Source organism: Wyeomyia smithii, chromosome 2 (assembly GCF_029784165.1).
Source record: "Wyeomyia smithii strain HCP4-BCI-WySm-NY-G18 chromosome 2, ASM2978416v1, whole genome shotgun sequence".
Lineage (NCBI taxonomy): Eukaryota > Metazoa > Arthropoda > Insecta > Diptera > Culicidae > Wyeomyia > Wyeomyia smithii.
In genome coordinates this window covers 95,368,618-95,381,593 of record NC_073695.1, presented here as the reverse complement: position 1 = coordinate 95,381,593, position 12,976 = coordinate 95,368,618, and the positions used below count along the sequence as shown (strand labels likewise).

The window sequence follows — 12,976 nt, the reverse complement described above, 5'->3', positions numbered from 1 at the left end:
TCGTACACCAATTACTGAATGAGTTCAATTGTTGCTGGAGAACGGATGCATCTAAGGTATTTAAAATTTTTGAAATTAGTTTCAGGTCATCTGCGAATGACAGGCGTGGGCCTCGTAACGAAGAATTTACGTCGGTAAAATATAGTAAAAACATCAACGGTCCCAGGTGACTGCCCTGAGCGACACCAGATGTTGCAGGAAAAAAAATGAAAGCTCGTCTCCAATCTAAACGCTGATTATTCAACCTGTTAGACAAGATTCCATTCAGTGTAAAAGAGCGCCGCTAAGGCCATAGCGTTCCAGCTTTGCAACAGTAATGCGGTGGTTAACTTTGTCGAAAACAGCAGAGAGATCAGTATAGATCGCGTCTGTCTGTGACCGTAGGGCGAAGCTTTCGAACACATAGCTGGTAAAACAGAGCAAATTTGTAGCGGTAGAGCTGGTCCTTTGATATAGCATGCTGACAATACGAGAAAATAGGTTGTATGATAACCAGTTCAAACAACTTTGACACTGCGCAAAGAGCTGATATTCTCCTGTAGTTATTAACGTTCGACCTGTCACCTTTTTTGTGTACGGGAAACATATATGCCTGCTTCCAGTCAACAGGAAATTTGCCTGTCGCCAGCGATAGGCAAAACAAGTGCGACAAAGGCACAAGAAGAGGTAGAGCACATTTTTTTAATTCGAGTGCTTAAGCTTACGAGCGGCGGCGAGAATTGCGTTGTCGTCGAGGTTGATAGATGAGATGCAGCCGTTTGAAATAGGTACATTGCTTCCGGCTTCCGAAATTTGCTCGGTGGTGAGTATTTCATTAGAGAAAACAGTAGAGAATTTGCTCGCAAACAAATTACAAATAGCGGCCGCGTTGTCGGCAATCTTATTATCTAGCACCAAAGTTGACGGCAAACCGAATTCCTCCAGATGTTCGCGTCTTTACACATCCTCCGAACTAGGTTGTCCGGAGTAGTGTCTGACTCGCTCACTACCATTATATAACTTCACACACCGCGATCACAACTCCTACAGGGAACTTGAGTTTCAACACCCCGTCATACCATAGAACCTTGCGGAACCTCTGCGGTAATTGGGATGAACTTCTGACCCGTCGCTGTGTTGCAAACAAGTACTCAATTTTGGATGCAATTTTCCAGAATCGTGATCAGCGATACCGGTACACGCATGTTCCTGAGCGCAATGGAGTCCCAACTGGCGCTATTGAAGGCATTCTTCACATTATGCGCTGTAGTGCTACCTCCGCCGTCTTGGTGACGGAAGAGATGACATCCAGCGTGGACTCTCAAACACCTTGCCCGCAGTGCTCAGCAGGCAGGCCTGTATGCCGATGGGTCCCGTGGCGGTTTCCCAGCTTTCGACAGTAAGAACAGTCCCTGCCGCTTCCACATGTCCGGGAAGAGACAGTCATTCAGACACCTCTGCATGACTGCCTGGAACAGTCCGGGGGCCGTTTTTATCGCCAGTTTGATTGCAAGGTTAGGGATACCATCCGGTCCCGGTGCCTTACTCGCATTTAGGAAGTTGGCCATCACGATGAGTTCCTCATTCGTAACCCGTGCCTCCTCCTCAACTTCGACACGGCTGTCGTCAATCACGGCAGGCTTGCCGACCATCCCTGGTCTGTGTCTGAGATACTGAAACGTCAGGCGTGAGACTCAACTGCCGGAGGCCAAGGAGTTGGCTCGTTGCGTGGAAAGAGTCTCCCGATGGTACGCTCCAGCATTGCTAATGATCGATTTGCAAACGCCAGCGCGTCTTTGGTCTTAGCCATTACGATCCACACGTACTGCGAAGGTCAACTATCGCGTCAGTCCACCGGTAAACCTAAACCTAAACCTAAATCCTAGGTTGGATTGTCCTAGGCATGGTGGCGTCGCACGCCCGCGAAAGTATGGCAACTAGTTGGTCAGCAGTCAAGTGGAACCAACTACCCTAGCCACCCCCCCTCGCGTTCTCGTCTCATTGCCTCTTCGAATACCTCGGCATCGAAATGTGATGACTTCCACCCGCGAACGGTCGGAGTGTTGGCTGTATCCTTCGCTTGCCGCCTCTCGTTGTCATAGCAACTGCAGTAGAACACTCCGTTCACCTTGGCAACTACGTTCCGTTCTCCGGAGGTTGAAAAAACCTCCTGGACCGGGGACTTGCTCGTCGTCCATATGGCCGCCATACTGGACCTATCCGCAACCCAGTTACCGTTTCCGGAAGGGATGCGATAGGGGTTCAATACAACGGCGATGTCCGACAACGACTCAGTTGCTACTTATTGTAGAAGCTGCTGGGCCGCAAAGCAATGGTTCAGGTTCAGTAGGTTCCAGGGAGGTGTAATTTGGTGATATTGGTAGGATTGGAAGAGGCTCGGTATTGTAGAGCAAAACAATATCGCACGCTAGTCTGGGGGCTAAACACGGTCTCCATCAAATAGATTAGTTGAGAGAGCTCGTTATCGATATTATTTTGGCATATTGTGCATGTTGTAGGATAAGTACAACTATACACCGTGCCCCAGTGCTGAGTCTAAAAAATTTCCATCTCGCAGAGATCATCGACCTGAAGGGGAATCAAACCCGATATCACAACCATGTGAAAAAGAGCTAGCCCATCGACATCGCTAACCACAGAGCCACGGGGACCACTGTATAGTAAAGCAGTGAGTTTGAAACGGTTTACCATTCCTCACACACAACCACGGATATAAAATAAAAAGCGTACCGTTTAGTTTAATAGTGATACTGCCACAAATATGAAGTGCGGAGTATAGAAAACACCTGGGCAACATCACAATAGAACAAATGTCTATGGTCACAGTGATGAGTCCACACAGGAAAAAAAAGTTATTCGAAGCTCACAACGAAACACTCACTCTGGAGCCTCACTCAGGCCGCTAGTTACGTAAGGTATTTGAATTATGATATCAATCTGCCTCATTGTTTTAAGATTGCTCCGGGAGGTGTGATACTCAGGGTGGATATCGACACGAGTGACACGATACTCAGGAAATCTATTCAGCACTTTGGTTTCACCGATGACATTGGTATCGTAGCACGAACCTTTGACAAGTTGACAGAGATCAAAGTGAAGGCTGAAGGCGGGCGGATTGGACTGGCCATCAACGCGGCAAAGACCAAGTAAATGAGAGGAAAAGATTCAAAAGAAGATGAGGTTAACACTTGCGCACCCGACCCCTCCAGAGCTGGAAAATAGAAAATTTGTTTACCTGCCATTCCGCATGATCTGAACCGACTTTGATCAAACCTTTTCCAAAGGATCACAAATTTGTCATAGTTTTTAGGACAGTAGGGGACATCTCAAAATTTTCCGTTGTTCCGGATTTATCGAGGGGAATCGTGGGGTAAGTACCCTTCCAGAGACACAGGCTAGAATATGTTTTTGCATGTTTTTGCAAAACAACACAATTGGCGATCGGTATTTGGCCTCTTGGGCGTGTTTTGGCCACTACTGGCCGAGTTCCGAAAATCGGTTCTGGGAATGGTTCCGAGACCTAGCTTGCAGCATATCAAGAAACTCGGACAGGAACTGCTGTTAGTGGTCCAAGTGGCCAAATAACGATCGCTAATAGTGTTGTTTTGCAAAAACTTTAAGTTTGATATGTCGCAAGCAAGGTTTCGCTACCGTTTTTGATCTAGCCTGTGTCTCTGAAAGGGTACTCACCCCACGGAAGGGTACTTACCCCACGGTTTCCCTCGATAAATCCGGAACAACGGAAATATTTCGAAATGTCCTCTACTGTCCCAAAAACTATGATAAATTTGTGATCTTTTGAAAAAGGTTCGATCAAAATCGGTTCAGATCTTGCGGAATGGCTGGTAAATTTTTTTTCATTTTTTCGGCTCCGGAGGGGTCGGGTACGCAAGTGTTAAAATCCCACCAAGAACTCAGATTAGAGGAAGGTGATGAAATCGAGGTGATCGGGGTTCGTGTACATGGGCTCACTGGCGAGTGCTGACAACGACACTAGCAGAGAAATTTATCGAAGTCTTATGCTAGGAAATCGTGCATACATTGGACTCCCGAGGACGCTCCGCTAGAAAAAAAATCGCCGCCTTCGTGAGTTGACTATCTACAAAACACTGATCAGACCGAAAGATGGAGCGTGACAGAGGCGGATGAACCAAAGGTAGCACCGGCTTGCTGGAGAATCGGGAGGCTACGGTAAGCTGAGCATGTCGTCAGGATGTTGAACGACAGCTCAATGAAAATATGTTTTTGTTTGAGTTGATAAACTTCTCGCAAACAAGGTTCACAGTGTTTCAAAATGTGGAATATTTAGCAAATCATAGTGCTTAAGTAAAGTGAAATTCAAAATTTTTCATACAAATGTCTACGAATAGCACTTCTCAGTAAAAATAAGTAATGGAATGGTGTAAAAAAGTTGTAAATCGGAGCATGAAATTATATTTGTTTACACTGCTGTTTCGATTTTTTCACGGTAAAAAAAACACGTTTTTAACCAACTTGGTGAATTGATGAAAATCAGTATTTTCTGTTAGATGTCGTTGTTATTAAACAAAAAAATTCAATCTACATTATTTCACCAAATCCACAGTCTCGCTAGCTTCACCGGAAAATGTTTTTAACCGTGATAAAATCGAAACAGCACTGTAACTCAGCTAGTTTAAAGTCGTTCTTTTAGTTGTTGCAGCATTTGATTGGAAAATTAGTGACCCGTTCACAGAGCTGCGGCAATTTTAAAACGTGTTTTGAACGCAAATTTCGGACACTCAGAGCTTCAAACAAGGCCAAATATCATCCATAATGAGGAACTGGGATGATATTTAGAGTATATTATTTTGAATCTTTTCAGAGCCACCACATTATTTCAAGAAAGATATCGTACATGTATCGTTATTCTAAAAAAAAGTTCCGGTTTTATACAGTTGGCTTCGCCCGACTGCTGACCAACTAGCTGCCATGCTATCGCGGGCGTGTGACGCCACCATGCCTAGGACTCGCAAACGTAGGAATGGGAAACCATTGGTTTACTAGTGGACGTGCCTCCGTGCGAGAAGGAGGTTGTAGCGTGTGCGTAACGAAGAAGAGAGGACAGAACGCCGCGCAGTATTCGGTTCTGCAAGATCGATGCTAAAGAGTGCGATAAAGGTAAGCAAGAGGGCCTGCTTCGATAGGCTATGCGCGAGTGCCAACACGAATCCGTGGGGTGACGCCTACAGGATCGTAATGGCCAAGACTAAAGGCGCACTCGCGCCTGCAGAGCGATCACCAGCTATGCTAGAGCGTATCATCGAGGGACTCTTTCCGCGCCACGAGCCAAGCCCACGTGCGACGTTCCAGTATCTCAGACATAGACCAGGGATGGTCGGCCAACCTGCCGAACATCCAATCCGTGAGCGACGACAGCCGTGTCGAGGTTGAGGAGGAGGCAAGGGTTGCGAATTAGGAACTCATCGTGATCGCCAAATCCCTTAAGGTGAGCAAGGCACCGGGACCGGATGATATTCCTTATCTGGCAAACAGGCTGGTGAGAAAAACGGCCCCCGGACTGTTTATCTTATTGTCGAAGGCTGGGAAACCACCAGAGGACCCATATAGGCCAATCTGCCTGCTGGACACCGCGAACAAGGTGCTTGAGAGGATTATCCTTAACAGACTGGTGAGGTACACGGAGGATGTACACGGTCTGGCAAATAACCAGTTCGGCTTCCGGAAGGGCAGGTCCACGCTGGGTGCCATCTCTTTCGTCATCAAGACGGCGGAGGTGGTACTACAGCGCAAGAGAAAGGGAACACGCTATTCCACAATCGTCACGCTCGACGTGAAGATTGCGTTCAATAGCGCTGGTTGGGACTTCATAGCGCTCGCACTTAGGAGCATCCATGTATCGGTGTCGCTGTACAAGATTATGGAAAATTACTTCAGGAAACGAGTACTTGTTCACAACACGGAGGAGGGTCAGAAGTGCTTCCCAATCACCTCAAGAGTTCCGTAAGTTTCTATCCAGGGTCTGGTGTTGTGGAATGTCATGTATGACGGAGTGTTGAAACTCAACTTTCCTGTAGGGGTTGTGATCTTCGGCTTTGCAGACGACATAACGCTTGAGGTTTACGGCGAGTCAATCGAGGAGGTCGAGTAAACGGCCGCTCACTGTAAACGCAAGATCGAAGACTAGATGCGCTCCAGGAAACTGGAGCTCGCGCATCATAAGACGAAGGTCACGGTTGTCAACAATTGTAAATCAGAGCAACAGGCGGTGGTCAGAGTCGGAGACTGCACCATCACCTCAAAGCGATCTCTGAAGCTCTTGGGGGTTATGGTGGACAACAAGATCACGTTCGGGAGTCACGCCGTCTATGCCTGTAAGAGGGCCTCATCGGCTATTGCAGCACTATCTCGATACGATACGATTAATCAACCAGCAGATATCAACTGGAGGAGTGGCTGTCGAGTACTCGCAGTTAGTTGTTGAGCAATACCGAAGAGCAAATTGAAGGGGGCCTGAATGGACAGTGGAGACATATCCACAGTACGATCAGCACCACAGCGCGAGAGTGTTGGATACAGCTGCGGCAACCTCGTCCAATGAGTGGATTGACGCTAAGTACTAGCGAGCGACGGATGAGAAGAACGCATCAGAAGTCACTTATGGCAGCTGATATGATACGAGGGGCTCCTTCAAAATATTAACGGAATAAGGAATCAAATCGTGTTAGGGGCATTTGCAACGACAAGGAAGGGAGCCTGATTACCGATAAATCGGAGGTGACCATTGGAAACAACATATTGGTGTGCTGTTAAACGGGAGGAAGATAGAGGCGTCGAAATGATGGTCAAGCTGTAGTTCCATGTGTGATTTGAAAAAAGCAGTAGCTGGGGAACTACAAGGCAGCTGAAATGGATGGATTCCCGCCGAACTTTTCAAAGTCTAGAGCGAACAGCCGTATCGTGCCATACGTCGGATCCTTGTAAAACTCTCCCATTCACGGCCAGTCCGGCGGGAGCGAAAGAACAGTGGCTTTGACATTTTCTTCTCGCTGATGGTCATCGATGTTCACTTCCTTCGTGGAGGGAGTAAAAAACGTAGTGCCCTGCCTCGTTGTCAATCACCACCGCCACGTAGCGATTCCCCGGGAAAATCAAATTAGATGATCAATCTGATTCCAGTCCCTGCCGCTGCGTAATTGCTTGCAGCTCCGAGACCAGTGGACGGGACTACCGCTTCCTGATATATATATTCTTCTTCGCCAGGTACTTTGTAACTGTTTGGCCGGTTGCACCGACCCGGTTTTCCTCTTCGTCGGCCATTCGGAACGAGTTTTTTGGAAGCTCTGATTGTTCCAATAACGCCAAGATGTTATAGATGTTGGAACTGGCGTAGCCAGGGTCCATAAAGTGCCGCACGATGTCCGTTTTCGACGTGGTAGGCTACCGTTCTTCGAACGCGCATACTTCTGAGCAGAGTAGCTTCACTGTTTTTGCTTTTAAGAATTCGACTGATAGAGCTGTTTACTTTTTTGCTCCTGACTCATGGATTACTATGATTGATGCTTCATGGGTAGTTTTGTCAGAGTATGTGAAGGTTGACCTATGAAAATTCGGCAGTTTTCGTCATTTTTCAATGCAAAAGTTAACCGTAGAGCGGTGGAAGAGACCTTTGGTTCTCTCAAAGGGAAGTTGCGAGGGTAAGGCTTGTCATAACCTTTACCAAAACGAAGTACATAGTGGCGGTTGGAAAGTATGGTAGGCTGTCGGATGTTGGTGCTACAGTGGCAATATATTGGGAATTATTTGTAGTCGAAGAATTTATTGACCTGAGTACATTAATGACGGTACGGTACGGTTAGCCGTGAGATAAAGAGGAGGATTGCATATCCAACTGAGGTCTCGCAGCATGCAAACCCGTACAGAACTAGTACTCTATAAAACACTGATTCTTTCGGTGGCCCTTCATGGTCATGAAGCATAGTACCAGGATGTTGAATATGTGCTGTCGACGAGAATTCCCGTTTGGCAAGTGTTAGAGACGACTGGAGAATAGCACCCCATGACCGAATAACATGACGATGCAGTCTGGATTCGGTTATTTCTCAGGCTCTCCATTCACGCTTCCTTCAAATAAATCCCTCTCACAATAAAATTGGTTCAAACTTCTCCAGGGAATTGTAATTGGCGATAATATTGGCCGAAGGAAGCGAGGCTAGGAATAGCAGGCATAAAAAGGGGAGCATACACATAAGCACGAATTATAATAATCATGTCACTTATCCCAATAGTGATATTATTAATAACAAAATACATCCAGCAAACATCCAGCCAATATCACAGAAGATCAATGTTTAGGGCCGCAGTGATGAGTCCATACAGGAAAAAAACCTGTAATGTAATCCAGATTCGATTTTGAAAAGTGTTTATAAGTATAAAATGAACCACCCTAATGAAAATCAAGTTTAAGATACCTCATAAAAATTTAAATAATTTACATCTGGTTTAGATCGAGTTGTGAAAATGACCAGAAGCCAGTTTTAGAGTATTCCATATTAAGCCTTCGTTTGACCAGAGAACGACCAAGTCACAGATCGTCGATTTTCGGACAATTTTTATTTTTTTGAGATAACACCAGATCACGACGTTTTATGCATTTTTAAGTCATTGGTCGTCAATTTTGGTTTGGTAGATTTTCGAGGGTCGACGTTCTATTTAAAATGAATGTTGAATGAATGATTAATAATGAATCGCCAATGTTAGGATGACAGCATGGTAAAATCACGGTAAAAATATATCTAATATGTTTTACACGTTATATCATATGAGACACTTTTGCGATTATTCACAAAACATATGTCACTATTGAAAATAGTCACTCTAATTATAACATGTATCTTCTGACTGAAAAATTCCAGTGCTGAGTTTTGTCACACATTAAACGAACTGAGCATCACTTTAAAATATGGCTATGAACTAGAATCCTAGAAGCGATAGGATGCCAATGTAAATTTGTTGCGTTGTTTATGGACAACCCTTGAATTAAGTAACCATTTTTTGATTTTTTATGTAGAACCATTTTTTTAAGTGAAAGTTATCAGTCCTCGGCAGTCTTAATACGGAAAAATGTTAGATTATTATTTATTATCAGATCGTGGAAGCCAAAATCGTTACAAAACAGAGAACAGTGTTTGACTTTGAGGAGAAAACGTCCATGATCTCAATTCCTGACGCGCTGTATAGTTCCAAATTGATATAAATAAAGCAAACAAATTCCTCGTACATCACTCTTATATGTGTAGGTACTTTCCGCAAACACTGTATTAATCAAAACGTTGTAACGTCACGGCAGAATAAGACTTTCACCAAATATAATTCCTGGTCCACTTTACTTCACCGATTAAATTTTTCGAGCCAATCAATAAGTTATCGAGTATTACTTCACTTCGAAACAGGAACATTTTCCACTGTCAAGCATCAATCACGTACATTTACTGCACGTGTTTTCGGCTATTTACGCAACAATTTATCGTCTGTAATGATCCATTTCGCGTGCATTTTCCTTTCGGTGGGTAACTCAATGTTATATGATCTCCCACCCTGTAATGGCAAGATTGTGCCAATTTGTCAAAGCGGAAAATCTGAGACAGCTTCCTCCTCCAGCACCCTGCACTGTAGCACCGCTACCGCACCACCAGAAACGCAATCTCACGCGAGCAACATTAATAAAGTTGAAAATGCCTGTAGCCTGTACGCATATACAGATTTACAGGTGCCATTAGCGTACCTCGCCATAAATTTTCACCTGCAACGTTAGTCGATGCGTGTTTGAGCGTGCCGTGTTATGACGTAAAATGGTAACAAAATAGTTGAAGATAACATTTCATGAATAATTTACAATCCTAATTGATTAAAACCAGAGAGAAGTTGTGTAAAAAGTTATTTAATGATAGCATTCAAAGCCAAGTTATTTCACAGTAACAAAGAAGCGATACCGGAAACGATGAAAATTTTTAAAGCGAGACGCTCGCGAAAGCCATTTTCAGTTCAATCGCGCCTTGTGAGATCTACCGATTCGGTTGAGCGACACTGTTTTCCGAGAGCTTGCAAGTAAATATACAGGGGACCCGCCGGCAGCGAAATCGCGATGCACAGGACATAAAAGCGGATAGAAACATGAACATTTTTACGACTGTTATTCTGTGCGTTCCAGAGCGCCGGAGTCAATGTTGTGTAAATAATTAAATTGATCGTCAGCTGATGTCAAACGAGCAGCCACCAGGTGTCTGTGGATCAGTGGGTTGGAATGAGTCTTCTTCGTTGGTTTACAGATTCTGCCGACGGTCGGTGGGTGGTGAAAAATTTCAACGTTGTTTTTGTCTCCGCTTATTTGATACCGTTGTAATGCGAATTGCTGTGAATTTCCCACGGAATATACAAGTGTACATTTGAGCGAGACGAAGACTTTGTCCTCAGCGCGGTGCAGAGGAATGTTAATAGAAGTTGGTATTTTCTGAATGGAACCGCAGGCGACACCAATGGGAGGGAGACAAATCAGCGCTTTCAACATACCTTGTGGCATTCCCGTGAACATCACAGCAGTTTTTGCTATATACAAATATTCCAAAGTGTGGAAACGTAGATTTAAGAAAGTGGATTGTGGGTAAAGGTTATGAGAGACTTTGAGGGTTAGAAACATGCTCGCAAAAACTGAGGTTTCACAATTTGTAGTATATTTTTGTAATTTATTGCTCTCAATGCTCTATTGCCTCAAAAAGTTACTGTTGTATTACTTTAGGATAAGTTCATGGGCCTTTTGTGAAATCCAGTGCAAGTACACGTACACATAAAACAATACAATTGTCGATGAACATTTTGGTATTGTAGTGGTTTTTGCTAACCAAAACAACAAAATATGCTCGGCAAAAGTGGTTCGAACCTAATCATAAACTGCACTAATTTCGCACAATATTGATGTGGTTTTAGCGCCAACCAAATTTTGCGTGTAGCATATTGGCAAACATTATATACCTAGTTGCTGCCGGTAGAATTTACTCATACCAAATCAATTAGTTGGCTGACAGTTTCTCGTTCTCTTTTGTGACACAATAATCAGAATTTCTGCTCATGTGGAACGAGCTGTCGTAGTTGCAAAGCAGAGTAATATCCTTTGCCATAGAACGGTTAGCGAACTGTGTATCATCGTCACGTAAACCGCATCATTTCTGCGAAAAATATATCTATACCTACTGTTTGAACTTATGTTTTTCTGGAGAAACCATCTGAAAAAATGTTACCGATTGTTATGATTGGAATAGGTATATTGTCTAATTTGCTGTCATAATCAGACTTCCAAACAACGAAAAAAAAACATTTCGGGTTGACCAAGTCACTTTTTACTGGTGTCTACACGTGTCGTTTCCAGCCTGAAGCTAACATATTTTGAATTACAATTGTAACCGCTGTTGTTGCTGCGGTGTGTTCCACAACATATCGAACGAAACAACATCACCGGGAGTTTAAAATGTGTATCCTCTTGCGGCATGAGTCGATGTAAATAGCCATTGAAAGGAAACGTCTTAACGAGTTTCAATATCTAATCGGCAACTGGTATGGTAAGTTTATCGAGCAAGAAGTGTGCTTTCCCCCATAATGGCATTGCTCGAACATTAGTCCGTTTGGATGGAAGCCCCACTGTCTGTTGTTGCATCGGATAATGGTCGGTTTTATGTGGCGGTTAGGCCCTCGTGATTGAATCGTACGACCAGAAAGGATTTACATTGCTAATAGGATCCAACTCAACAACGAGAAGATTCCGTACATTCGCCGTCGGATTGCAGGCGAGAAGAGTCTCTGTGCCGATTTGCTTATCGATTGATACTTACTTTCGGTCCGCATTCACATTTCAGTACCCATTGGACATCGATGAACTTGTTCTCGATTTGAATTTGCCGCGACTGCAGCATCTCCTGGTCCAGTGGGTCGATTGTGGCGCTGTCCCATAGGTCGTACCCGTGCTCGATGAATTCGAACGGATCACCCGAGTTCAGCGGGCACAGAAGTTCAACCTGACGTCGAAAGAGAAAAGTATTACCATTTAGAGTGCTAGTAAATATGTACCGTCATAAATATTGGTTGTATCATTGTGTATTCTCGAGCTAAAATGAATTTAGTAGATATGTACTTGATGGCAATAATCAATTTTATTTGAGCTACTGGAAACTTGAACAACTTGCTGACTTATAAGATATATGTAAACACTCCGAAATATGATACAAAAAATTCGTGTTTTGAAACGAACACATTTTTAAATTAAGTAATTTAAACTTAAAATCATGGGCAATTATTTCATTTATTTCCTGCAAGAAAAACAATAAGGTTAAAAAAAGATGTGAAGTGTAGGTTTGTTAAGGCGTAAACTTAAAAATATATTTTAAAATATGATTCAAATTCAATAGCAGATATGAGCAATTCTCGCTAAGACAGGCCCACTATTTACATGATGGTATTGAAATCGATTCAAATTATGTTTTTTTTTTTTTTTGAAATTCCATGTTGAACAAGTTAAGAAACTGCATTGGGTTGATCAAATTGATGGACCCTTCGTTGACTGGAGATCAATACTTTTTAAAAATTTTTTGTTTTGAAGTAGAATACTTCTCTCAGGAAGTTCGGCTACATAGGGATGTGAAATGAAAATCTAAAACCGAAAAAAGTGAAAAATATGTCCAATTTCAAACGCTAATAAATCGGTTAGTATTCGATGGATTACCTTCGTTCTTGCAGCAATAGATTGGAAAATCTTCTAAGATTTTTCCCAAAATAAGATAATTGTAATTTTATTATTCACACTAGTGAACTATTAAAAATAGTCAAGCCTTGTCAAAACGAAAAATTCGACCTCTGATTGGTCGTTATATGCTTGCTTCCCAAGCACGGTCGACAGGATCATATACCTTGCAATTGAAAACATGCTATTTGGCCTATATAAGAGCCTGTT

At 43.5% G+C, this 12,976-nt stretch overlaps 1 protein-coding gene across 2 annotated transcripts in view; it reads right to left on the bottom strand.

Moving 5' to 3' along the window:
* LOC129724573 (uncharacterized) overlaps positions 1-12,976 on the bottom strand; it is a 163,707-nt gene that overhangs the window by 14,966 nt on the left and 135,765 nt on the right. For both annotated transcript variants that reach the window (XM_055679567.1, XM_055679566.1), the window contains exon 8: positions 11,862-12,044. In XM_055679567.1, the coding sequence (XP_055535542.1) occupies positions 11,862-12,044 (183 nt within the window). The remainder of the gene's footprint in view (positions 1-11,861; positions 12,045-12,976) is intronic.